General features: G+C 39.6%; 1 protein-coding gene across 1 annotated transcript in view; it reads left to right on the top strand.

The window, feature by feature from the left end:
- Positions 1-26276, top strand: part of SCFD2 (sec1 family domain containing 2) — a 194059-nt gene that overhangs the window by 44661 nt on the left and 123122 nt on the right. The window contains exon 4 of the mRNA XM_065697335.1: positions 8379-8554. Within this exon, the coding sequence (XP_065553407.1) occupies positions 8379-8554 (176 nt within the window). The remainder of the gene's footprint in view (positions 1-8378; positions 8555-26276) is intronic.

Genomic DNA, 26276 nt, shown 5'->3' on the forward strand with positions numbered 1-26276 from the left:
AGCTTCAGTATGAAGTCTTTTTGTCTTAATAAAAGTATTAAGGCTTTTTAAATATAGGTTGTGAAAAGCCTATATTAATGTGGTCTTTCTCTAGACAATTTACATGATGTTCACAATAGTGGGGCTTAAACATTAATGCACAAATAAACATCTGTGAAGCTTTCAAATGGGTTTAATGTACATGTATGTTATTAATTTTTTATACTGCATATCTTTAAGAGGAAATAACTGCAGGTTAAAAGCTTAAAAATTTAAATAGTATTTAAATAGTATTTATTTGCATGTATATTGGTAACTAGTATTGTTTTGGGAGGTATTGTGAGTAAGAGTACTTCTTCGTTGGCTGGAGTCTGCAGTGAGTCAGTGTTTGTAATGCTTCTAAACAAGCAACTTTTACAAACAAACCAAATTGCTCCGGAAAGGTTAGAAGGCTTCTTCCTGGTTTTGAATACCCATTAGTCAGTAGTAGGTGAATAACCCTGCTATATAGAAATACGCTGGGGTTTTACGTAAATATATAGAAAAGTGACGTATCAGAGATACTGTTTGTTAGGTTTTGAATGCTGGTGCAGCTTCCTGAAAAGAAGTAATTGTGTTGCCATCTTCTGTTCTCTGCTAAAATTTGTTTGGTAGGCTTACTTTTTTTTTTTTTTTTTTTTTTTTTGCCACTGCTGAGTTCTGTTACATCTTCTCAGTCTTGAAAAGAAATACTTGGAAGTTTTGAATTTGAAGGGGGGTGGGGGGAGAGAGGTTGGTTGGTTTTTGTTGGTTTCCCCTTCAAGAAAAAGCCTGAACTGTACTTGTAGACTGTTCATTTGTGATGACCCAGATAGGGTTAAAAACACAGGAGCCTTAAGCCTCTTTGAACCTGGGTGAAAAATAAAACAGTTATTCTTTAAGTGCAAGAAAAGGAAATTTACTGCAGTTGCTGTTATATATATCTCTGTGGAAGCAGTCTGGTTGGAAATAAGGTACAACTGGCTGTACATGTGCACTGTGGTACCTTTGTTTCATAGGGTGTACCAGCCGTAATGACAGTATTTTACATCAGCAGGAGAATTTGTGCATATGGGCTGGGAGATGCTGAATCTGGTGTCTGCTTGGCACGCAGCAGAAATGCATGGCACCTGCACTTTTCTGGGGCACTGGGCAGTTGTAGGTGTTATCTCTAAGTATTGCACTTTGTGTCTTAGGAGATGACAGAAAGGGTTTCAGAATTTCTTTAAGTTAATAAAGGAGCCGTCTGGTCAAAAAAAAGGGGGATCACACTTGAAGAAAGTAGCGGAATGTGATGAGTCATAGAATGGTTTGGGTTGGAAGATCATTTAGTTTCAACCCCTCTGCCATGGGCAAGGACACCTTCCACTACAGCAAGCTGCTCAAAGCCCCGTCCGGCCCGACCTTGTACACTTCCAGGGATGAGGCATCCAAAACTTCCCTGGGCAACCTGTGCCACTGTCGCTCTCACAGTAAAGTTCCTCATTACATCCAGTCTAAATCTCCCCTCTTTCAGCTTAAGTCCATTCTACTTTGTTCTATCACTTCATGCCCTTGTAAGAAGTCTTTCTCCAGCTTTCTTCTAGGCCCCCTTTAGGTTCCGGAAGCTGCTCTAAGGTCTCCCCAGAGCCTTCTTCAGGTTGAACAAGCCCAGCTTTCTCAGCCTGTCTTCATAGAAGAGGTGATCCAGCCCACAGAGCATCTCCATGGCCCTTCTCTGGACTCAGTCCAGCATCATCCTGTCCCTCTTGTGTTTGGGGCCCCAGAGCTGGACACAGTACCCCAGATGGGGTTTCATGAGAGTGGAGTAGAAGTAAAGCAGAAGTAAAGGAGCAAAATGTCACTGAGAACAGCCCATGCCACAGGATTTAAACCAAAGATACAGTACTTGCTGCTGTGCTTACAAAGTGTCTTAAGTATAAGGCTTGAGGTGGAATATGGGAATACAGTAAAACTGGGTGGATTGCCTGCTGCTTTTTTGCAAGCATAATTGTGAAAGCCTGATCATTCAGTCTCACAAAGGATGACTCTTTACACAAGAGACATGGCAAATTACATATGTACATACTCATACATCATCATGTTTTCCATCCCTATTTATTTGCTTACCACCCAAAATGATTGTTAGCGTGTTCTCAGCTGCAGAAGTCTTTTAGAAATCATCAGAGAAATAATCAGTCCTGTGAATAATGTACCAAAGAAGAACAATGACCTCCCTCTTTCTGGGATGGCGTGCCAAGAACATGATGAAGTACTCAGTGTCTGGAAACATATGTCTTAGTGTTAAATGAGGACATGCACAAGCCACCTGAAATCCTTTGGGCATGTTATTTTAAGACAAACAAGTCGATTCATTTCTGTGAGAAGTTTAAAGCATGCAGGAGATGATTCAACCAAATTTGCCAATTTCAAGTCCCTTTATAGTCGCAATGAATTACTGCGTTCAATGATTGCTAGGCTATTTTAGCGCTGGAGATCCTCTGGCTGGGAAGTGGCCTAGTACTTAGTGCTTATTAACTTAATGGTAAAGGTGAAAATTGAGGTAGTAAAATATGACCATTATACGTATCTAGTCAAGATTAAGAAGGAGATTTGAGGATTAAATTTGAGTATAAAACTAGACGTTAATATAGGTGGTGACTCCTGTGAAGCTGAATTCTGGAAGTTAAAATTTCACCCAATTACTCGATCAGGTCTGAAATCTGCTTTAATATTTGTGAGGGCAACGAGAGCATTGTAGACCTTGGCTAGAGATGGTTGTTACTTTTTTGTTGATACTGATTTAACAATGAAAAGGGGAAACAGAATGGTAGAGTACACAAAGAAGGAAATAATGGGTTGGAGTGGCTGTGCATTTAAAAACAAAGCTCTGAAGGATGAAAAAGGTATCGATCCACATTGGGATATTTAAGCTACAAGTTACCTTTGTCAAAGCCTTCTGAAAATACTGGGAAACTTGAAACTGTAGGTAATTTAGGAATTGTAAATCATAACTGGTGTCATATTCAGGCATCTGCATTTAGGTGCTTAGAACTGAAAATCTGGAGGATTATATTAGTGATTTGTTTTAAGGCATGCAAAAGAATAGAGAAAGAATAGTAACAGAACTGATATTTAAGCATGGTTTCCATTTTCTAATAAACCCCAGGCTAATTAGGAGAGAAGGCTAAAATTGCATGTGGCAGTTATGTAAATATAGTTGATCTATCTAGGAACACTGTTAAAACAAGGATTTAGTGATACCATGCACATCTAGTGATGGATAATAAACTGCCTGTGAGATAACTAACTGCTATAGCTGATGGGACTGAAGCCAAGTCACCTTAAAAGTACAGACTGCCATGGCAAGTGTTAGTTAAGTAGTAAAGAGTCCAGCTTTATGTGTTCTGCGTATATACCTCTATTCCAGAATTTGCTAAATATCAGCATAGTTGTCACCATTGTCAATGGCTTCTATGTCCTTGAAAGCCACTGCTGTGCACACCTTCAGACATATGACACGTGGCAGGCTCTGCCTCCTCAGATAGACCTCTGAAGATGTGTCACTCTGGAGTGACTTGAGATGCACTGGAAAGCCCATGACAGGCAGGGAAGAGTGGCTGACCTCCAGTGTCTGTGTTCTGCAGCTAAGGTGGCAGGAGGAATGGGGGTCAGTAAGGGCCAAAAAGGAGGGAAGGCTGGTCACAGCTCTCTCTTGGTGGCACAGTGCTGCTGGGGGCAGGCAGCATAAGGCCATCACTGCTGTGCAGTTTTGGGTGTACTTCAGGGGCTGCACAGACCCTCAAGATGGACTTATCCTGGAAGCGCTGCAGTGAAGACTTGTCATTTATGCTCATACCTGTGACTGTGGGATTATCTTGACACTAGTGCTTCTGCAGTAGAAGACAGAGAGAAGCTTGGAAGTGGCCATCAACCCCAGAGCAGATGGATTTGTGTTTGCTGTGGGAGAGGAGCACATAGAAATAAGGCTGTGACATATCCTTTCAGTCTCCTGTAATGTTTAGTGCTCTTCAGGTCCAGAGCCTTATTCTGGGGAAACCAGCCAAACAACATCTCGTACTGGCCTACTTTTCATCTCTACAAAGAACTAGGGAGTAGTTGACGTTCTTTTCTTTATTAACAATTGAGGGACCGATGACTTTTGAAGTTAACTAAAGAAATGTTGAGATTAAATTATTTTTGTGGCAGTTACGGTTAAACTTCCTAAGAAGTACAAAAGCATTTTGAGTTAATAGTAACATCTGGAAATTACACTAGCAAGGGGACACAAGGGGTGTCGTCCATCCTACTGAATTGCCTTCACTTAGTTTGTAAAATATGTGACTCCCTTAGCTGTAGTGTTGCCCAGTTGGCTTCATGGAGTATGAGAGCTTTCTACATTCCTCGCAAGTATCCGGCATTGGACACGATGTGAGGCAAGCTACTGGGAGAGATAAGTCTATATTCCTGAGACTGTGGATGAGGAAAACAATATATTTGGAATTTTTCAGCCCTCTACTGCCTTGAAAGATCTCGTCTGTGAGCATATATGTGCCAAGCTCATTTCTTATTTGTGGTTCTGTCAAGTGAAAAATGGACCTCAGCGAAATCGCTTTAGCCAGTGAAGCTCAAACTGTGTTCTTGCATAAAATTGAACAAAGCTTAAAGCTATGTGTATTTGGCGGTTCCTCTAGTCTTGGAAGAGCATCCCCTTAGTTATTCAATTGGTCACAAAATGTACTTTCCTCTACTTGTTTTCTTGTCCCTATGGAGATAATTAACGAAGTGTTAGATGAAAAAATAAGGACTGTGTGTCTGGAACAGCGCATTGATAATTCTGACCTTTGCTCTTTAGACACCTCATTTATGCATCAATCTTTATGTAAAAAAACCCCAAACCACACAAAACAAAAGCAAAAACAAACCAGTGCTTTGGGATTCTGAATTTTAAGAATTTGCTTCTACCAGTAAATCTATCTTGAAAAATAATTATTTTCTTGAAGCAATGCCTGCGTTACACTACACAGACTGCAGCATTAATTTAAAATGGAAAAAAGTCGTATTGTGGATGAACGTCTTGATGTCTACAAATGCGGTTTGTCCAGTTAACTTGTTGTTTAACCGTTGAGGTGAAAGTCTTTCTGTTCCACTCAAGGCTACTCTCACTACTCAAAACCAGACTTTTGACAGACCTCCAGTAGTTGCTGATAATTTCAGCCCCTTTATGTCTAACTTGAGTGATCTGCTTCACTAGTGGTAGAATTATTTCTTCCCTTCAGTCTCCCCATACACATCATCATTTGTGCATGTGGTATTAACTGTCATTTAATACTTAACAAAAAATCATTTATTCCAATGAATTCATTTATTTTTAATACTAAGTATGGTTCCTGTAATTTAAAAGCTGGTGAAAGTGATCTGTAGTTCTTTTGGGGTCTGCCCTGAGCTTTTGAAAGTTGGAGGTGGAATTCACCATCTCTATGTCCCAGAAGATTTGAAAATCAGTTATTGTAGGACTGAAGGGGACATGGAATTGGCTCTTACCAAGTCCATGTTTCCGTTACTTCTGTAATGTCCAGTTTCATTCCTTATACTACTTTTTCATTCTGTTGCCCAAGATTCTTGCATTAGTGCACAAATATTTTGATTGTTACTAACTAACCATTCAGAGTTTCTTAACTGAATTAATTCCTGCAGTGTCTGCATCATCAGTCTATAAGCATTAGTGTTGTCCCTCCCTGTTCACCATCCTCCTGTATTCTATCAGCTTTAGAATTTTGCTGTGAGAATTCCCAGTCACTGCCTACTCATTTTATCCTCACCGCTGTACATGCGAAGAGATGTGAAGCTTTAAAATGGTTTTGTTTGGTTTTCTAAATACTGCTTTCAGTAAATGTTGTTTTTATCGAGTCCTCTGTCATGACAATGTTGTTGACAGTGTTTGGGATATCTGTAACCAGTTTCACACGTGCTACACTTGGTAACCATTGAAGGCAAAGGTTACTTCCCAGACAATGTGGAATTCTTGGTGTTTGTGTAAGAAAGGTTATGAGTACTTTCATATCACTTCAGGGTGGTTGAGGTGATATTTCTCCTTCTTCCCACATCCAGGAATTAAAAAATGATCAAGTCCTTTGTCAGCATAAGGTTGTCCTCACAAATCAGATTTTGGTGCCCACACGGGCATGTGGCCGTGCTTTAGAAGAGCAGTTGAAACATGATGATGTGGTTGTCATCTGTCTCCTCTTGGTTTCATAGGACCTGTCTGCCACATTGCAACACAAAAGGACTTAAAATGGCAAAGGGACTTTAAAAAAATAAAAGGCTGGTGGGGTTAGGATTAGATCAAATTCAGTCTGTTGTGCTGAAGTCTCCCTCTGTGAGCAAGCAGCAGGGAAGGTGATGAGGATTTAGGCCTCAGGAAGAGTCATTTAATTGCTGATTACTACCAGTCACTTTCTAAAATTCCTTTCCTCATCTACTGGAACAGTTTTAATTATCAGCCAGTTGTCCAGGGAGATTTCTGTGTAGAAATTGGCTGCAACTCTTGAACCCTGGATCCAAGTGGTTCCATTGATACTGTAAGTATCATAGATGAGATGCTGGACTCTTTAATGCCAGTGTAAGTTTTGTTAATGACTTGCTAAGGTCAGGATTCCACTTCTGTTTACATACGTATTGGACTTTTTTTGGTGGCACTCTGAGGGTGGGAAAGAATTTGATTGTCTAAAATGGTGCTGAATGGATCTTACACTGATCCAGTGCTGCATCTGGATTCACTTTCACAAGGGACGATATGGAACAAAGCTCTTGAAATAAAATTTTTGTAATTGAAATCAGAAGTCTTGAAAGCCCTCCCATTTTATTGTTTCATATGAGGGAAGGGCTGGCAACTTCATGTTTTCCCAGTTGAAACAAGTTACCAGATTTTGAATATGCCACAATGTATCAGGACTGCTATAGGTAATAATGCAGTCATTATTAAAGGTATGCTGCAAGGCATCATGGACTGACATTTTCAAATCACCATGTAAATCTGCCTGACACAGCTTTAAAAGAAATAAAACAAGACTGAAAGCTCCAGTGTTTAGTCTAAAAACACACATGGCTGTGGTTGCTGTTTTAGCTGGTGCGGGCTAACCGTGGAAGCCTTTTGTCAGCTCTCCGGCCTACTGAGTGCTGTCAGCTTGATTTGTGTGTTCATTTGCTGATTTTTCGGTTTGATGCTTTCTGTTAAAATTCACATAAAGAGCCTGTGTGTTTTTGCTTTATTTAGAAGCTTTCCCTAGACTAAATGCTCTTCCAAAAACCAACCTTGGTATCACTGAAATGAAGAGAAAGTACTTTCAACATTGATTCACTGCTGGCATCATTTATTTGCCATTTATATGATACTGAAAGGATGGAGGCAGAAGGAAAGCCTTGTAAAGTGATGATATGACCAAACACAGAGAAGAAACACAGTGGCAGTCTTGCAAGATCTTTCCTTTATGGAAAAATACTCAGTAAAATGAGCAGTGGTATAAGCCATGAACCGCCTAGCATCAGCTCAGCCTACTGCCTTCCTGGAACCAAAGCTTGTCCTGGTTAAGTTAAAGGATCCTCCTCACTCCTTCTCACATGTCCTTGCTCTTTAGGTCTCATTTGCTTGAGGAAGTTGACTTGTAACTGGCAGAGACTGCCAGGAATCAGGAACCAGCCCTAGACTGAATTTCAGTCCAGACTTGCAATTAGGATGGTGTTTTGACACCATTTTTCCTTGCATGTTGATGGCATGTGTGATTGCCTGTGAGTATTTTCTTGGGGCAAATGAGGTGCTATGGACCTTCCTCCCTGGAACAGATCACTTCTAAAATACAAATTGATCAAGCAGTTTAACTGGCACTTTAATGTTGTTGTTAACTGCTAGTTCTGTAGTGTCTATGTGGCCTGAATGACTCCTTTCATGGTCTTCTACTAGGGCGAGATCTATGGGCATATGGGCACTGGGGTGTTTAGTTTCAAATAACGGGTGAAATCATGCTACGCTTACTGCATCTTAGAAACTGAAGAGTCACACCTTGGAACTCTCCCTTCTAAGAACAGCTCCAGAAAACAGTTCCTTGAATCACTAAAAATATCTCTATTTTCTGAGTCAAAACTGATCAAAAATGCACCCTTAGGAAGCACTGGAGAGTGTGGGTTTGCTCTAAGATAAAAGGCCTGCAAATTCCTATTGGGCTTTTGATAAAAATAGAAAGCTTGCTTAGAAGTAGTCATCAGGTATTATTTCCCTGTCTTAAATGATCAGGCCGTAGTGGAGAAAGCCTCTAAAGTTCTCTGTAACCCATTCACTATAATTAAAAAAATGTAGGTTTGTATTTGCCTCCAGTGAGTGCTGTATCCTGTTTTCCTTTCCACAGGCAGAGTCACCCCAGAACAGCTCAGCTCATACATTAAGCTTTTCAAAAACAATCTCAAAGCGTTGGAGAACCATTGTGGTCTTCTGCAGCTTGTGCTGGCCACGATCCAGACTTTGAAACACCCCCAGACTTCCAAATGGGACAACTTCCTTGCCTTTGAGAGATTACTTCTGCAGGTACATACTATGTGAATTTGTTTGACCTAAGTAAAAGATGGTTTGTTTCATTTCTGAATTCCCATTGGATGTTGTAGCTTCATTTTTTATGAAGAAGTGTATTGAATGTCTTGTTAAAAAGCTGTTTCTTATTGACAAACTGGTAAAAGGAATGGGAACCTACACAGTCTTTTATAGTTTTGTCTAAGAAAAAGTTTATAAACTAAACGGGAAGCATTTAAAGTGAAGTACATAAATAATTGAATTGGATTATGGTTTTACATCTATATGAATTTTCAAGATGATAATAACTTTTCGCATTGGATATTGTTATCATCATTATTATCATTATCATCTTCATCATCATCATTCTGAAGACGGTTCTTGAGGTAACGAGCTGAATCAAATATGGAGAGGATTTTGTTACTATGTGAGTGTAAAACTTGTGTAATTTGCTGAATAGGTGAAAGTGTAGTAGGAAATTCCGTGCACCAAGAGAGTGAGGTTTCTCTTGCTCACAGCTGTTATCTACCCTCAGCTTTTCCCACCACATTTTTTACAGCATCCTGTTGGTGACCACAGTAGTATTTACATACTATTTTTGTATCACACTTGGATTTCTCTCAGGAAATGAAGTTAATGGTATATTGAACTCTTATCCTACTAACCTTTGGAGACATACGAAACCAAGGAGAAGTTAATTTCTGCTGAAATTTAGGAAAAGCTCAAACCTTTCCTCCTTGTGCTTTCTCTTCTGCCATTGTGTTGCTTTTAGAAGAACCATCTGAAATCCGAGCAAAAGACAAGTCTTTTTATAAAGTAACTTCTAATGAAGTTAGTCAGCCTTAAATGAGCCAAGTGTATAGTATGGACCTCAACTAAAATCAGATACTACTTCTGTAAAAATTAGCTGTCTTTGTCTAGATGTTGAAAACAAACCAGCAACCCAACTCTCTCCATGGTCTATGGCAGCAGGATATAATCCCTGGTCCTTTGAGAAGACTCAGCCCATACTTCATAACTTTGTAGTCAATAAATTTCTGTAGCTTGTGGTGGGGGGGAGAAATGCAAAGCTTGAAGAGCAGCAAGCGCTTGACTACATTAATTTAAAAAGCTGTTCTCTCTTGGCAAGACTGAAATATTTTTGAATTACATAGGCAGCCTTCTTTAGTTAAGAAAAAAACCACATCTCAGGTAAAAGAACTCATTGCATCCATTTTGTTGGTTTGTCTCCACTGTAGAGCATGGCACTGACAACTCATAATCCCCTTCTTTCTCCTGCAGTGACTCACGTCACATAGCTCTTCTCAGAAGCTGGTTAAGTTCCATCTTAAAACCAGTTCAGCTTTAGAATTAAAATAAAGCTGCAAGCTCAGCATTGTTTTCACAACACACAACTGCCTATATAAATGCCATGTCGTAAATCATCAGGGAGTGGAAAAACGGAGGTAAAAAACAACCAAGCTATATACTTTATGAAAAAGAAATGTATAACAAGCACTTTCATAATCCAAAGCCATCTACGATTATACCCACTGCCTTCCACCCATCATATTAAGGTAAAATGTGTTAGCCAAAACAAACTTTCTAGACTGACATTTGTAACTGTTCCTTAAGCACATGCTCATTTTCAGTAGTTCAAACAACTGTTATTTTGAATTACACAATCTGTACAGCATGTATCCTCTTACTGATTCTATTTTGAAAACAGAGTCTGACATGCATTATCTGCTTCTGAGCACATGGCATATCTCTGTTCTGTTGACAGGAGTTTGTAGGGAGAGCAAAACAATACTGAGAGACCCAGAAGACATTAGAGATATTTCTGTTTAAAAACAAGAGCTAGGAATTATGTTATGAATGGTTGCTACATAGCACTGCACTAGACCTGATGCTATGGTAGTTTATTTCAGCAGTACTTCTGAGAAATTCTTTAGCATAATTGTTACATTTCAATATTTTACAACAATAAATCTTAAAAAATCCTCAATAAAAATTGTTTCAACGTGAAAATAGTGTTGTTACTATCCTATACTGGAGCCACATAGAAGACAACTGTTTGTAAAAGATCTACTGGGAGTAATATTAGATTCGGACAATGTAGGAATTCTGTATTTTTTTACTGATGGATGCATGTCAAACTCAGCTGGTGCCAAGGAGATAACCCAGTAGAAACAGGTAGTGTAAGAATTCTCAGATTTCCCCCCAAAACAATCTACACAGTTTTGGAATTTCTCATTACTGGGTCTCTCTGTTGGGTCTTATGATTCTCAGCTTAGCCTACTTTGTTCTTTTCAGAAAAAACATGTCGTTGACATGAAGCCTTTAGTCTAACTCTTACATTGAATAACCTCTTCCATTTTGTTTTTTCTTATTCCTTGATTCATTCCTTTCAGCTGATGTTTCAGGTACTCAGTTCTAAAACTGGCCTGGTAAAGGTAGACAGCAGCCCACTTCCACTATTTTATCGTAATTAAAAATCTGTAACTTTCATGGAGGTTTATTAAGCAGTAGAGGCCTATGAAATACAAAAGCACAAGAGGAGGAGCTCTCTTCAGAATTTAAACAAAATGTGACACCATGAGAGAAAAATGTATTTTTGTTGTTTTTAACATATACTACTCGTATATTCACTGAGCAGAAATTTCTGCCTACAAATTCAATTTTAAAGTACCCAGGAACAGTTGAAAGTGTGATTGGGGTATAATGTGCCCGAAGAGAAAGTGCAGTTGCTCTGTGAATGGTACTGCTCTGAAGCCCCTCAGGTTGGGTGCTACACGTACATACATGAAGAGCTCCAGACCATACACTATTTTCATGTTCACCAAATACTAATTAGCTGAATTGTGTTTTATTTTATATCTGTTTTCTCATTGCAGTGCTGTAAAATTTGTCAGAAGACAGATTTTATTTTTTTTTTTTTTACCCTTGGTGTCTTGAGCAACAGAAAATGCAGACGTGTTTTTAAGAGAAACAGAAACTTCACGCCAGATGGTCGTTCCAATGTTTTTATTTTTCTGTTGGCAGAAAGCGGTTACGAGGTTAATAAAATGACATCATTCTTTCTCCTATGAATATTAGAGTGCAAACTCACAAAAAAAAAGAAGTGGAAAAACTGCATGACAGCTGAGTATTTGTCATTCTAGTTAATGTTTTCAGTAGCAAGATATAATAGCCAGGGTGCTGGTAACCATTCCATCCTGTGCCGTGATTCTCTACCATTTTTACAAATGCAGGGTACGCACAGCTTATTACTGAATCAAGGATGATATGATTATTTATTTGCACTTTTGGCCATTGCATAATATGGTAGGCGTTGTTCACATATTCATGCCTGCACAGGGTCCCATGCCAATAAATCTGGAAACTGTAAGACACCAGCCTGCAGACTTTCACTGCCTAGAACTCAGTGTAGTTCTCAGACCTCTCAACTTTTCTACAGGGTACAGTAGTTATGAGGTGACATTTATTGACTGTAAACTGGTATAAACCAAAAGGTTAAGCATGGGCATCAGGGCTGCTGAAGCAAGCTCTTAGATACAAAGCAGTGGGAAAGCAGAGAAGCTTTTGGGGTAGTTCTGCAAGAATAATTCATTGTTCAGCTGTAATGAGACCTTTATTTCTACATAGAATAGATTAAGATAAGTTGCATTCCTTGTTGTTATTATTTATATTGCTTTAGTCTACATGTAATTTATCATTATATAGCTCAGCTCAGTGCAATAAATTGTCCTTTTGGTGGCCTACAGTGTTGTTAAAAGTAATGTTTTTAGAAAAGTTATTGCAACAGTATTAGGAAAGAATACCCACAATAACTGCCTGTAATTAGAGATTTACATAAATTCTTGATCTTGAAATTAGATCAATTGCTTTTTAATATAAAGTTACATATGGAATGAATTGTCTTGGTGGGAATCTTGCTTGGTATCATGTTGATTGCAAAGGTTATCCTCTGAAATTTGGTACCTTTTGGGTAAGATTGCAGATTGGACAGAGCCTTGGGCAACATGATCTAGGGTGAGGCATCCCTGCCCGTGTCAGAGGGGGTTGGAACTAGGTGATCTTAAGTTCCTTTCCAACCCACACCGTTCTATGACTCTGTTCTGTCCTACGCAGCTAGAGAGTGAAATGTAATTTGTTGATGACTTCTGGAGAGAAAATAGTCCTGCAAGCAGTCACTTGCTTAAGCTTGCAAATTCAATATTTAAAATACTATAATATTTATGATACAGTATTTACAGTAAATTTTTATTTAACCACCTGTTTGTGAGATTTGCTTCGTTTAAACTGAGAGTCAGAACATGTTGCCAAAACATGTAAACCTGTAAGTCCATTTGGATTTTGCCTTTATACATGTGATACTTTTAACTTTGCAAGTGTTTATTCTACATGAAATTTATGTTAGATTTCATGAACTTGCCTAAAAACTGGTCTATACAAGCCCTGACATAGTGTTGCTTCTTGTCACCTGCCCTTGTATGGTCTTAGTTCATTTATTTTGCTTGCTCCATGCCTCTTACCTCTGTGTTTGCGTGTTTTCTGTACATTTCTATAAAACAGAGCCCTGAAATGCTGGGGACACCTTGGTGCTACAGCAGTACAGGTAAAAACAGTGGATTAAATTTCTGTAAGTGATGAGCTGTTTTGGTTGCATTTGGTTTTGTGCACCACCCATGCTCCACAGAGGAGGAGCTTGTTGGTTACAATTCATATTCCATGTTCTCAGGGTACTAGGTAATGGAGCATTTCCCAGGCTTGACATGACAGATACTCCAACTAGTCTAGCCCAGGAAGGAAAATAAGTGTGTGCATAAACTCTTCTAGTCTATAAATGTATATATATAATTCTTCTAGGGAAGCTAATTTTCTGTGAGTAGGATGCTCATCAGACTAATTTGAAGGAAAAATAAAATATAAGTAGGAATTGGTTTAACGTTTTAATCTGAAATAAATCCTTTGGGAGTGAATAGAAACTATTTCTACTGTCAATTTTTTAATCTGTTGAAAGAAAATTGTAAGTTTTTCTAACTCCGTCTGTCAAGGGGTTAAAATATCTTAAGTCTGGTTCCCGTATCACATGGGAGTTAAGAGAATCTTTCTGTATTCTTGTCAAAGATATATGCTTGTGTTTGGTCTGAAAAATTGTAAAGTATTGCCATGATGGTTCTCATTTAAAAAGCGAAGACCTCCCTCCTTCATCTTCTGGAAGAGCTAATATTTTGTATCCAGACAAGGGACATATAGAGCCCGTAAAATGAGGACTTAATAAAGAAATGTCTTTTTTGAGTGAACAAATGTCCATATCAATAAAACTTAAAAGACTTGTGGGAAGAAGAGGCTAAATATAAAGTCAATGGGAACTTTTAAATTAATGTTCCATATACAAAATCAAAATACTTGCTGTAAAATAAAAGAATCGTAACATAGAATCACAGAATCATAGAATAGTTAGGGTTGGAAAGGACCTCCAGATCATCTAGTTCCAACCCCCCTGCCATGGGCAGGGACACCTCACACTAAACCATCCCATCCAAGGCTTTATCCAACCTGGCCTTGAACACCGCTAGGGATGGAGCACTCACAACCTCCCTGGGCAACCCATTCCAGTGCCTCACCACCCTAACAGGAAAGAATTTCCTCCTTATATCCAATCTAAACTTCCCCTGTTTAAGTTTTAACCCGTTACCCCTTGTCCTGTCACTACAGTCCCTGATGAAGAGTCCCTCCCCAGCATCCCTATAGGCCCCCTTCAGATACTGGAAGGCTGCTATGCGGTCCCCACGCAGCCTTCTCTTCTCCAGGCTGAACAGCCCCAACTTCCTCAGCCTGTCTTCATACGGGAGGTGCTCCAGTCCCCTGATCATCCTTGTGGCCCTCCTCTGGACTTGTTCCAGCAGTTCCATGTCCTTTTTATGTTGAGGACACCAGAACTGCACACAATACTCCAGGTGAGGTCTCACAAGAGCAGAGCAGAGGGGCAGGATCACCTCCTTCTACCTGCTGGTCACGCTCCTTTTGATGCAGCCCAGGATACGGTTGGCTTTCTGGGCTGCGAGCTCACACTGCCAGCTCATGTTCATTTTCTCATCGACCAGCACCCCCAAGTCCTTCTCTGCAGGGCTGCTCTGAATCTCTTCTTTGCCCAATCTGTAGCTGTGCCTGGGATTGCTCCAACCCAGGTGAATAAATGATTGTAACAGAAACCAGCTTTTTAAAGCAGAAAAACCACTGCCACCCCCTTTGCACACACACAGATTATTTTGTTGTAATTTTAAACAATTAATAGCTTTTTCTAGCAGTTTCTTTTGAGGTGCATGTTGAGATTACACGGCAGTTGATATCTTGTTAGCCCATGTTGCAGAAGGGCAGCATGATTTTCAGCTTTATATGAACTTGGACCAGTGATAGCCAGAGTCCTTCACTAGCCGTGTGCTGAACTATGGTTCTGCCTGTCGCTTGCCACTCTTTCTCTGTCACTTTTCTCCTTAAAATGTGGGATTAATTGCTTACTTGCTGTAAAAAATTGCATTAATCAGACTGAAAGGCTGATGCTGTCACTCTGCTGTCAGTATACATGTAGTAGTTGCAGAGGCACAATAGTAACAATATTGAATGAGTCACATTTGCTCTTAAACAGATAATTGAGCTCCAAGAAGCAGAGCCTCTGTTGTGTGTACTGTCAGTAAGCCCTTTCCTTGCTGTATGTGTTGCTCCACTGATAGTGTTCTGTACTACCTGATTTACATTAGTGGCAGGATCTGCTTTCCGGTTTCTGTTTCTTAAGGAGACTGTTGCCACCCTCACCAAAAAATTGTCTTCTGCTATTACTTACACAAGGCAGGCTGAGTCATATGTAAAGTGTTTCTTTAAACCTTCCGAAAACATCAGAAATGGCTCCAATGGACTGAGCAAATCTCTTGACTTACTAACCTGCAGAATCATAGAATCATAGAATGGTTAGGGTTGGAAAGGACCTCAAGATCATCTAGTTCCAACCCCCCTGCTATGGGCAGGGACACCTCCCACACAAGGCTTCATCCAACCTGGCCTTGAACACTGCCAGGGATGGAGCACTCACAGCCCCCCTGGGCAACCTATTCCAGTGCCTCACCACCCTAACAGGAAAGAACTTCCTCCTTATATCCAATCTAAACTTCCCCTGTTTAAGTTTTAACCCGTTACCCCTTGTCCTGTCACTACAGTCCCTGATGAAGAGTCCCTCCCCAGCATCCCTATATAATGGCATATGTGATTTCAGATCTGTCAAAGTGGAGGATTCAAGCACTCTTGGCAGCAACATCTTATATTTTGAGGGACCTGTAAGGGGTGCCTTTTTTAAGCGTGGCTTCTGTGATGATAGGTAAGCAGTGCAGGAGTGCAGATTCCCTTAGTCAGTTTTTGCCTCTTAGTAACAGAAATCCCATTAGCAATGCTCATTCATCAGCATTCAGATTGACAAGTTAATTGGCAAGTTTTCGCCAAGTCCTGAATGAAGGGTGTTATTGGAGTGTTTAAGTCTCTACTAATAAGCTCATTAGTTTGGTGTTAATTGTATGTTACTGTGGTGTATGAATGGAGACGGGGAGGCAGGCAGCTCCGTCTGTGCTCTAGCTTTTAATTTTCTATCCATTTTGTTCATTATGATACCCATGTTCTTTTGGTAGAAAGACTTGTTTGGTGTACTCTTTTCGATGCTTTCAGTCTAGATGGTTCACTCAGCTTGTCATATAGAAAAGAAAGGTCTCTTTAAGATGATAAAGTTTCTTAGCTAATAATCCTAACTAGGTTTTGCCCCTGCTATAGGTTCAAAGCAGGACTGCATTTACTTTTGGGTTTTGTCTGCTATTGCTAATTATACTAGTCTTTAAGAAAATCAGTATTGCCTTATATTTACAATCCATGTATTTTCCCTAGGTAAGATTCTAGATACTGTTGTAATAATAATTAAATCAACAGTACAAAGCACAAGCATCTCATGAGAGCTTTACTCAGAGGAATTGCCTATCATTGTGGTGATTAGCTCAAAGTCAGTAAATCACCTATCAGATCTCTTATCTGCAAAACAATTTGGTGGTGCCAGAGCTGTATATCTGGTTTTGAGTGTGATTATGTGAGTCTGTCGGCTTAGTTTTCCTTAGTTTTTGGAGGATATATTTGATTATTTCCTACAGACTGGCAAGGAGAAAGCAGAGAAACAACACAGCTCAGAATTAATGAAAACTTTACTGTGGGCAATATCCAAAATTAACAGTGGGGCTGCCGTGTTGCTTTCCCTCTGTCTCCCCACCTTAATGATTTACATAGTTCCCTTTCCAGGGGCACACATGCTTCCTCGGATCACTGCCGTTTCTGGGTACATGGTGCAAGCACAGACATACGGGTGCACACCTAACTTTTTCCCACAGTCTAGGTTGTCTGGGCATTAGTGAGCCCCAGTCTGGAAAGCTGATAGTTCAATTGGCAATGTACTGATCCCTAGCTGTAAGCCTAGCCTCTATTTGTCTCATGTCCTGCAGAATATGCAATAGGATTTTTGCCCTGGCAAAAAAAAAAAAAACAACTTTGGCAAGTCTTGGCATGCTTGTGCAAACATGGCTTTGTGGCTGCTGCCTTCAAATCACAGCTCTGTCCTTGTCTGCATCATCTGTTCTTGGTCATGGAGCTCTTTGAAGGAGCAGCTGTGCTCAGACTCTGAGGCTAATATTTTTCCCAAACCCATTGTTTTCAGTAGGTATATTCTTAATTTGATTTTGCCTGCTTGATGGAAAAGAAGGTGGTGTTAGTTTTCAAAGTTGTCAGGCCAGCCAAGATTGGGGTGGTCTAGGAGTTAACTATTTTTCCTAACTTAGGATTTTATGGTTTACCTGGTGGAACTGAACCTGCAATGAGTTATAGAATCTGCAAAACTGTGCATGGTTGTTGGCCATGTTGTCAGTGAAACACTCAAAGGAAGCTGCACGAAGAGATAGTCCTACACAACAAGTTGATTGCGGCTCAGTCCAGTGATGGAGCCATGGTAGATTTTTGTCATAAATTATGATATAATTGTTTGCAAATGTATAGGCTTGCTGATACCATTTGCTCACTTCCAGTGAAGAAGGCAGGCTCAGCTCTCTTTGTCTAGGTTAGAAAAGCAGGTGTTGTGAGAAAGGAACATGCTGGCTCAGCCAACAAAATCTTATTGGAATTTTACCTCTGCAATAGGTCATGAAGAATCATTTTTAGAATCAAAGCTGTCTTGTCAGAGGTCTGCCAGTATAGTACTTACTGCCTTGCATCCTCTTGGAGATGACCAGTTACTTCTGCTTAAACAAACTTGTAACTAACTCTTCCACTTGGAGAAGTATAAAATATTAGGAATTAATCGAAGTGGTTACTACTACCTCTGCTATTCCAAAGGTATGTGTAACAGACAAACAACTCAGTCCTAGTAGGTGTCTCCCACATGTTCCTAGGTTTTCTTGGGAAATTGAGAGATTTCTTCTAGTGGTTTATTTTCTTTAGATTTTCTCCAGTTCATGCCTCTTCAGCTAAGTTACCTTTTATTACAGTTTCTCTAGGAACTTTCTCAAGCTAAGATGATGCTGTGTTGGAAGCCTGCCTGTTTTACCCCATGGCACCATATTTGAGTACAAGAACATGAAAGGCAGCATACTCTAGGGCTGACAAAAGCGGGTTTATGCTGGAAGCTGCCTGCTGGCTGTGGTGTCCCAGCTCATTTGCCCCTATCCTCCCTCCAGAAAGCAAAAGGAAATACTTGCTCCATACCTAGAAGTGACCTGGATTTACCAAGTCTGAGAGGCTAGTATAATTTTCTCTGTGTTTACTCTTTCATGTATCCTATAAAAATGCTTTGTTAATTAAAATGTAGTAGGCACAGGAGGGAAAAATGACATTTCTCTCTGGATGTCCCACCCTGCACCACCCTGTCCCAGGGTGTTTCCTTTTGTGTGCCTTTAAACAAATAGCATATGGTTCTGTGAGTGTTCCTGTAATTCAAAGTAGTCATGTTGCCTGCAGAAATGAAGGGTACCACGCACAAGTAACACTTGTACAGTATTTTCTAATGAAATATGATGGCCCGTTTGTGCAGCTGTGTCTAATAAGGCATGAATATATTTAACTGCTCTTCACCTCCTCACACTCTGTTTGTTTGAAGTACAGAAATGTTGTATGTTCACATTAGGCAATTCAGTATAGAAATCTAACTTGGTCTATTGATGGGAAGTATTTCATCATTTTTAGCAGGTTAACACATATGGTTGTAGTTACAGTAAATAAATGGTTTGGTCCATAAACCAATGCCATTCAGCACGACTGTCGGGTGGATGTAGGTTCATCCTTCAGGAGAGTAAAATGTAGGTAATGGGTAAGTAATAAATGATAGTCTGGGTCTCTGCCTGGGGATGGGAAAGGTTTCAAATTCTTTTTAATGAGAGCATTTGTAAGAGAAGAAGAAAAGGTAATAGGCCAGAGATGAGAAACTCTTCAAGAATGATTTGATTCTATCCAGCAGTTTCTCTTCTAGTATTTCTTCCCTACCCATCCCCAAGTCTAGGGAAAGCGAAATAGCTGCTAAGTTGTGGGCAGCAAATTATTCAGATATACTCCGCAGTTTCATCTCGCATTCACATAATAGTGCTGCCTTTCCTGAATGGAGCAGAAGGGTTCTTCTCTAATAAAAATAAGGAACATTTTCTTTAAGTTTTAAAAAATATCTCTAGTTTCCTCTGAATTTCTTAGCCCAGTATTCTTCAGCAACACAGGAGCAAGCTGGGAAGTTGTAGGCACTGTATTAAGTGAGATTCTTGAATGCTGGAGGTGTTAAATGTATCTGCTCAGAATAATGTTTTTTAGTGACTAGGATCAGAGTGTGGTTAAAATAAAGGTTCCCCAAGAGAGACTGGCATGGGTCCTCAACCACCTTTTTAGTAACAGATAGTTTTTAAATGGCTATGATGTTTCTCGTGATCAAGCTCTCACTGGCTTGATTTGGTTTGATTCTGTTTGATTTTGAAGGTACATTTTTAAAAAGCATTCATTCTTATATCTGTTTAACAGATACAGCTGTGAGAAAACTGAAAGTCTCTACTTGCAGAATAAAACAAAAATGAACATTTAAAAAGACAATACTTCCTATCATGTACCACTGGCTAAAGTTTGTTATTTGTAATGGACAGTAGGCTTAGCTGGGTGTAAGTCTTATGAGTGTAACTATATAATACACAGGAATACGTTTCAAAATATATGTTCATGTACCAAAAGCAAAGTGAAAAGCTCACTCAGCCTTCTCACTTGTCTTAACTGAATTATCCTGCATCCCCTTTGTGTAGGTTTTTCCCCAGACTGTAGATGGAATTTCTGTCCGGGTTATTTTATTTCTGGAATTGCTCAAAAACTATCTGGTGCTCAAGGAATCAGTACAGAACACTCACTACCCCTTATTCCACAGTAGTTCTGGAAAGTGTTAGGACTGCTCAGGTAGCACCTTCTGTGTCCTCTTATCTACTGTTTCTCCAAGCTTGCCAGAATTACTGGAAAATTGATGCTTCTTCTCCTGTGTCCCCTGGAAAAAAAGGCTGTTTGAGAATCTAACTGCTCTAGAAGGGAAATGGTTCACTACATCTTTTCATTGCATCTGCAGAGATGGCAGCAGAGACACAAAGGTGTAAGCTGCTGCTGCTGCTTCAAGGGAACGTCAGTCACTGACACAGGCGAAGTTTTGCATTGTCTGAATACTGGTTTAGTTTCATCTGCTTGTTCATTGCAGACAAGCAGTTGTATGTACAGAAGGCACATATGCCAACATTTAATTGGTAGGGGCCTGACTACACGCGTTGTCAACAGACGTGTAGATTGGGAAGCCACCATGTGTTTCAGGGGATGTAACAGCGGAGAAGTCTATTTAGCATGGTGTAAAGCTTCAGTGTTTTGCTTTGGGTTCTGATTTCACTTTTTGCAGCTACACAGAATGAAACTTCTGTATGAACTCAACCTGTATAAGGCTATCAGTTTGAACTTCAAATGTCAGCATCTGCAAATGGTTTGGTTGCCTCTGTGAAATTAATTGTTTCCTAGACTATCACTGTGTGCATTTGTGTATTATCCATATCCTGAGCAAGATTTCCATTAGAAGTGATTGCTACTGGAAAATGAATAATTTCTTTGGCATCTGATGGGTGGACTCAGAGAAGTATAGATAAGCGTGGACTAGTGTGCCCTTTCTCATCCTGCAAGAGGATGCACAGTTCAAAGACATTACTAAAGCAGTCTTGGTGGTCAGTAGTTATCTTACCCTTTTCCTGCATGTGCTGTTCATAAGAGTTTTATTTTCATAAAAAATGTAGAGGCAGAGGATACCTTTAAATCTTTTACTTGTTCTCAGTTAAGTAGTGCAACAGGAGTGGAATTTCTTATGTAAAAATATGAAAGCTAGGCACTATCTCACAGAGGGAACAACATATTTCATGCAGATGGGCTCTCAAATGATGATGAAAACAGCAACTCATGGATGACCAGGTAACCTGCTTTTCTGTCCTGAAGAACTAAAAATAATTTACATATTTTCATTTTGAAACATTTGCATGTCATCTTGGTGTGATTACTGGCACATGTTGTGTTGATTCAACTTTATTGTCACATTATTCTCTCACATTCAGGGGCCACATGTGCTCCACATCTGGTGAACATTTAAAGGCCTTTTGAAAAACATCACCATGTTTTTGTTCTTAGAAATGTTTATGACAAATATCATGCTCTTGCGTCTGCTTCTGCTATTGGTTACAAACAGGATGTACTAGGCTGTGCCTGCTGTCCAGTTACAAAACCACCAAGGGTAACATAATATGTTATGCAGAGTGATTAATTGCTTGACTGTTGGTCCTTGTTCATTGCACCAGAATGACCATGTATCCTTGTTCTGGTGAAATCACAGTGGACCCTGCTGGATATCTAACTCTTTATGTCTGCTTTCATTAGACTAGACAATGTGGGAAAAAGGGAGAGCAGGAAGAAGACCACTTAGTTTTTAGGAGTGAATACAAAATCTCTTTTACATAGTTATTCATGCTAAAATATCATCTTGCTTTTGAGGAGAGTATGTCTTAAAAACTGCATAGTATCCAATGTCAAGTCACCAGTAAGCTACTACTAAAAACACTCTGGAAAAAGCTGAATGTTTTCCTACAGCTCTGTCATTACTGTTCTGGTTTGGTACATTGCTCAATACATTTTATAGGGTGACTGCATGACTCTTTGCCATGCTTCATGACGATGACATTGCATTTATCGTTAACCTGTCATGGTGTGAAGTATACTTATTCTGAACACCATCTGTTTAGAATATACAGTTCCCTGCACCAAACCAGTTGCATGCAAAGGAGATTGCAGTCTGCTTTTCACACATTATTTACTATGCAGGGCAAAGTTAAAAATCATGATTAGCATCTTCTTACATTTCACCCTTAGGTGCATAAAATATAAAATCTCATTTGGAGATACCTAAAGCCAAACTCAAACTAACCTGAAACATGTTAGGTTGGGCTTAGAATGAAGGAGAAAATATTCTCCTGACTCAATAATGAACTTCATTTCTCTTTGGGGACTTGACTTCTGACACAGAGAGGAGGCCAAAATAAAAAACAGAGTGAGTGAGGACCCCGACTTAAACCTGCTTTTAATTAAGCCTTGTAAAGAAGCTTTTCTGCTAAAACTCTCAGGTTGAAGAGTTCATGCAAAAAACCCTCCCTGCGGCTTATGAACAGCCAACGTGGGGACTCACACACACGTTTTTGAATAGTTTAAACCAGAAAAAAATGCAAGTGAGAAAGTCCGTATTATTTGTTTAATGCAGTTTTTAGCAGGCCACTCCTTTTTGAGTTACCTTCTCTTTGTTTTATTATCTGTGTGAATTTCAGTGTAAAACTTAGTGCTGGTACAAGATGTTTTGATATTAACAAACATGAAAACTTAATTGCTCTGGTTTCCTTTTTTCCTAATTGCACATAAATCTGACCCTGTTCAGCTGGACACAGTTACAGTGCGTTAGAAATGTAATACACATTTCAAATCAGAGTCCTTGCACCATGGCAAAGGTCAAAATCATTTTCTTGTTTGTTTGTTTTTAAAGGGATTAAATAAATGTAGTTTTACCACAAGGAAAATGATAGTGCCCCTTGCTCAAGTATGGCTTTTAAGTCTGTATTTAAATGGGAGTAGAGAACCTTGTCTGGAGTAGTGGCAGGGAACATTTCAGAAGTAAAGGTTGCATGCTTTCTGTGCAAAGTGATGCTCATTGTGCAAGACTTCTGCTAGATCACTTACACATCAGTCCCAGACAAGAGCTTATACCACATTAAAATAAAGCTGTGGCTTCAGTGACAGGCTGTAAACAAAAAGGGGTGGGATACAGTTAATGGCAGCAGTATAGTGCTGAAGAAAAATAAATAATTCCCTTTTACTTGCAACTGGCAAAGGCCCAAATCCTAAAACATCATCAATCATCCTTGATGACTAGATGAGATCATAAACCAAATGAGGAAAAATAAACTGGAATTTAACTTAAATTGTGATTGGCAAAGTAAAAATTAACTTTCACCCCCAAAAAATGTTTTCTTTTTCCAAAACATTTCTGATTGCCGCCCTTCCCAACTTTTCCCCACCCAATGCACAACTTCCAAGTGCTCTTCACTGGTGGTAGATGTTATCCCTTATCCTTCCCCATCTATTTCAGCATGTGCTTCTAGTTTTCTGTTGAGAAGCAAGCTGGTTTTGCATTTCTTTCAAAAAAAAAAGAAAAGATGCATTTTCAATCTAGTCTTCATATGAATACTGCACATCATGTTATTCATAACCTCATAATTCACCAGTCTACCAGCTGAATAATGTAGCAGGCATGGAAGACTGAGAAGCAAAGGGTGTTACACAGACCAGGAGAGACATTCTGACAAAAATCTGCTGGGGAAAAGCTTCCTGAGAAAAATATGTGAAGTTTCTATTTCAGTTCTTCATACATCTACAGCTTATTATGAACAAAATATACACTCTGGGGAACAGTTCTGTACTGTCACGAAAACTGATACTTTAATTTTTACAGCTGTTTGTATTTTGCACCATGAATTTTTACACTGTTTCTGTATAATGTCCCTTGAGAGAGAGGTTTGTTCTTCATGAGCTGGTAACTTTAAATGTAAAAGTCAAGTTCTGGAAAGTTGGAGACCTGGTAGAAATAACACTAGAATTCCACCAGCAGTATGAAGTCCTGAGGCTGTGAAGTCAGTTTTGGAGCTGGCAAACTCCATGTTTATTTAAAAGGTAATGCGGTGTGTCATGAATATTGCAGTCAGGCAATGATCATTACCAATTATTTGAGAAACGTCGAGACTTGTGGTTGGAAGAATCAGTTTGATGCTTGGCTTTTTAATAAACAAGCAAGGAAATTCTGTAGTTTTATATCATTGGGTTAAAGGCACTGTTACATTTGTAGCTGTTGAAGCATGAAGTAAGCTGAGAATATTAATCTGGTTCTTAGGGGTCTAATTGGTGCCAAATTGGCAGAGATTGAGTAGGGGGGGAGGTTGGGCTATCCCCTAACCTCTTGAGCTTTTGCATACTTACTTTATCAGTTGTGTAGATAAGGGCTTTTGCTTCACTGTGCTGTCAATCTGGTCTTTGCTCTAAGATGGAAACACTGAATTTAATTATATAGCTGTGGGCCTGGGTTCAGCCATCCCCAGTGATATCAGATGTGTAAAGTGAACCTCTGCTGGAAATTAGCATGTATTACTGATGAGTGTTGGGAACAAACTACATGAGTGATCTTCTCAATAGATAGTGTGAGGGGGTTATTTTTTTCCTTTAATTAAAAAAAAAAAGAGGCGTGAATGCTGGCTTAGAATTGCTCTGGCTATGTGGCATTGAAGTGGACCAGCCATGCTGTTTATTTACTCACTTGCATAATAAGACTTGGGGGGAAAGATGTTCTAGACTGAGTTAAATTTCTGTCGGTGTATGACCGATGCTGTGTTATTTTATGTGCAGACAACTTTGGAAGTTGAAAACTTGTGATTTTTAAGGAATGTCTTTCGAAGGCTTACAGTACTGGAAGGATGCAGCTAAAATAGTACTTCAGCTTTTTTTTTCCCCCAGTTACATATGTCAGTTTTTGTGACTGTTGGCAGGAGGCTCAGTGTGCGGACAGATGTTTATCCTTTCATACATGATCATGTTCATGTAATCATTCTTGCCAGAAAGTGGGGACTTAAGTACAGGGGATTTTGACTTAAATACAGTGTAGATTTTGTGGACATGGGGGTTTTGACAGTAGTCTGTGTTTGCTGTTTCCCAGCAGTCAGTGTTGGGATGTGAGAACTGTGGGCTTTGTGGCAGTGCCTTGCTGCTATCGGGAGAGGGAAACAGGGCTACCATGTGATAGGGCCATACAGCTCTTCTAGGGTCCTGGTGTCCCTCTGAAAGGACCAGTTGAAAAGGTTAAGTACAGCGTGTCGTTCTGGGGTATTGTATTCAAATTTCACTTTACTAAAGTTGCCACATAACGTTTCTCAAGTGATTGAACATTGAGATTTAATAACCTTGTCTTCTAAATTCCTGGTATTTTTAATTGAGATTGGTGGCCAGTGAAACACGTGACCTAATTCATAGATGAGAAATAGTGCAGTGGTCCTTTAGGACCAGTTCTTGGTTATTTTAGTTGGCTCAGTATTTGTTAGACTGTGCTGGAAAGAAGGGCTAAGAAAAGAAAATGACTGTGCTGTTTCTGAGGAGATCTGCTCAAAGCTAGGTCAGCCCTTGCAAATCCCATTGATACCTCGATCTCAGAGCACAGAATAAGTTTGGACATCCGAGTAATCCCAAAAACTTCTCAAAGAAATTACTTCTCATTGTTTTGCCATTGCCATTAATAAAGTTGCCTTTGCTGTGTGCTTTTTGTATTTGTAGCTGCAGCTTCAGACCATTCAACATTTCATGGCCATCCTTGCCCTCTGTGCAGAGAATGGCATGAAATACTGGCTTTTATAGCTCACCCTCACTCTTTTCTGATGTTTTGGTTACCACTGCTTGGTTGGTTGGTTGTTGTTGTTCAGTCACCTCCTAGTTATTCTCAGGCCGAATGTTTTGCTCTTACTGTGAATTCTCTATCGCTCTGTGCCATTCATGATAAGGATTTGCCCTTCTTACCATGTTTTTAGTAGCTCCACACCAGAAGTTGGTAGATCCTTGCATTCGGAAGTATTTGACAGATAAGGGCGTGTTCTGGAAGGTTAGGTGAGTAACAAATGTAGCCTTCAGGCATCTTCCATGAATTTGGCCTTTCAGATTAAATGTAAAATACTGTTCCTGTAGTAATCTCGAAATTTAACGAGCTGTTTTTTTTGTAGAAGCAGTGAGAATTAAGGGCAACTGAGAGATTTTGGAAAAATTTTATGATTATAGTTTCTTCTCTTGGTAACAGCAAATACGTATTTCCCATGTCCTTCACTTTATCCATGTGTACCAAAAAGATGCAAGTTTTAAATGATGCTAAAACACTAAAATAATCATTCTTCCTATTCCTCTTGTAATCCCCCAGGAGCCAGGTACTGGGAAGAAAGATTCCAGAAGCCAGTTCTCCTGCAGGGATGAGGAATATTGAACACTGGTTTTGAAGTGTCTGTCCACTCAGTGGGCTCCTTTGAGAGTCAAGAGCTAGCAAAGAATCTAGCTGGCTTCCCCAAAGGGAGTGAAA

Source organism: Lathamus discolor, chromosome 1, assembly GCF_037157495.1.
Source record: "Lathamus discolor isolate bLatDis1 chromosome 1, bLatDis1.hap1, whole genome shotgun sequence".
Lineage (NCBI taxonomy): Eukaryota > Metazoa > Chordata > Aves > Psittaciformes > Psittacidae > Lathamus > Lathamus discolor.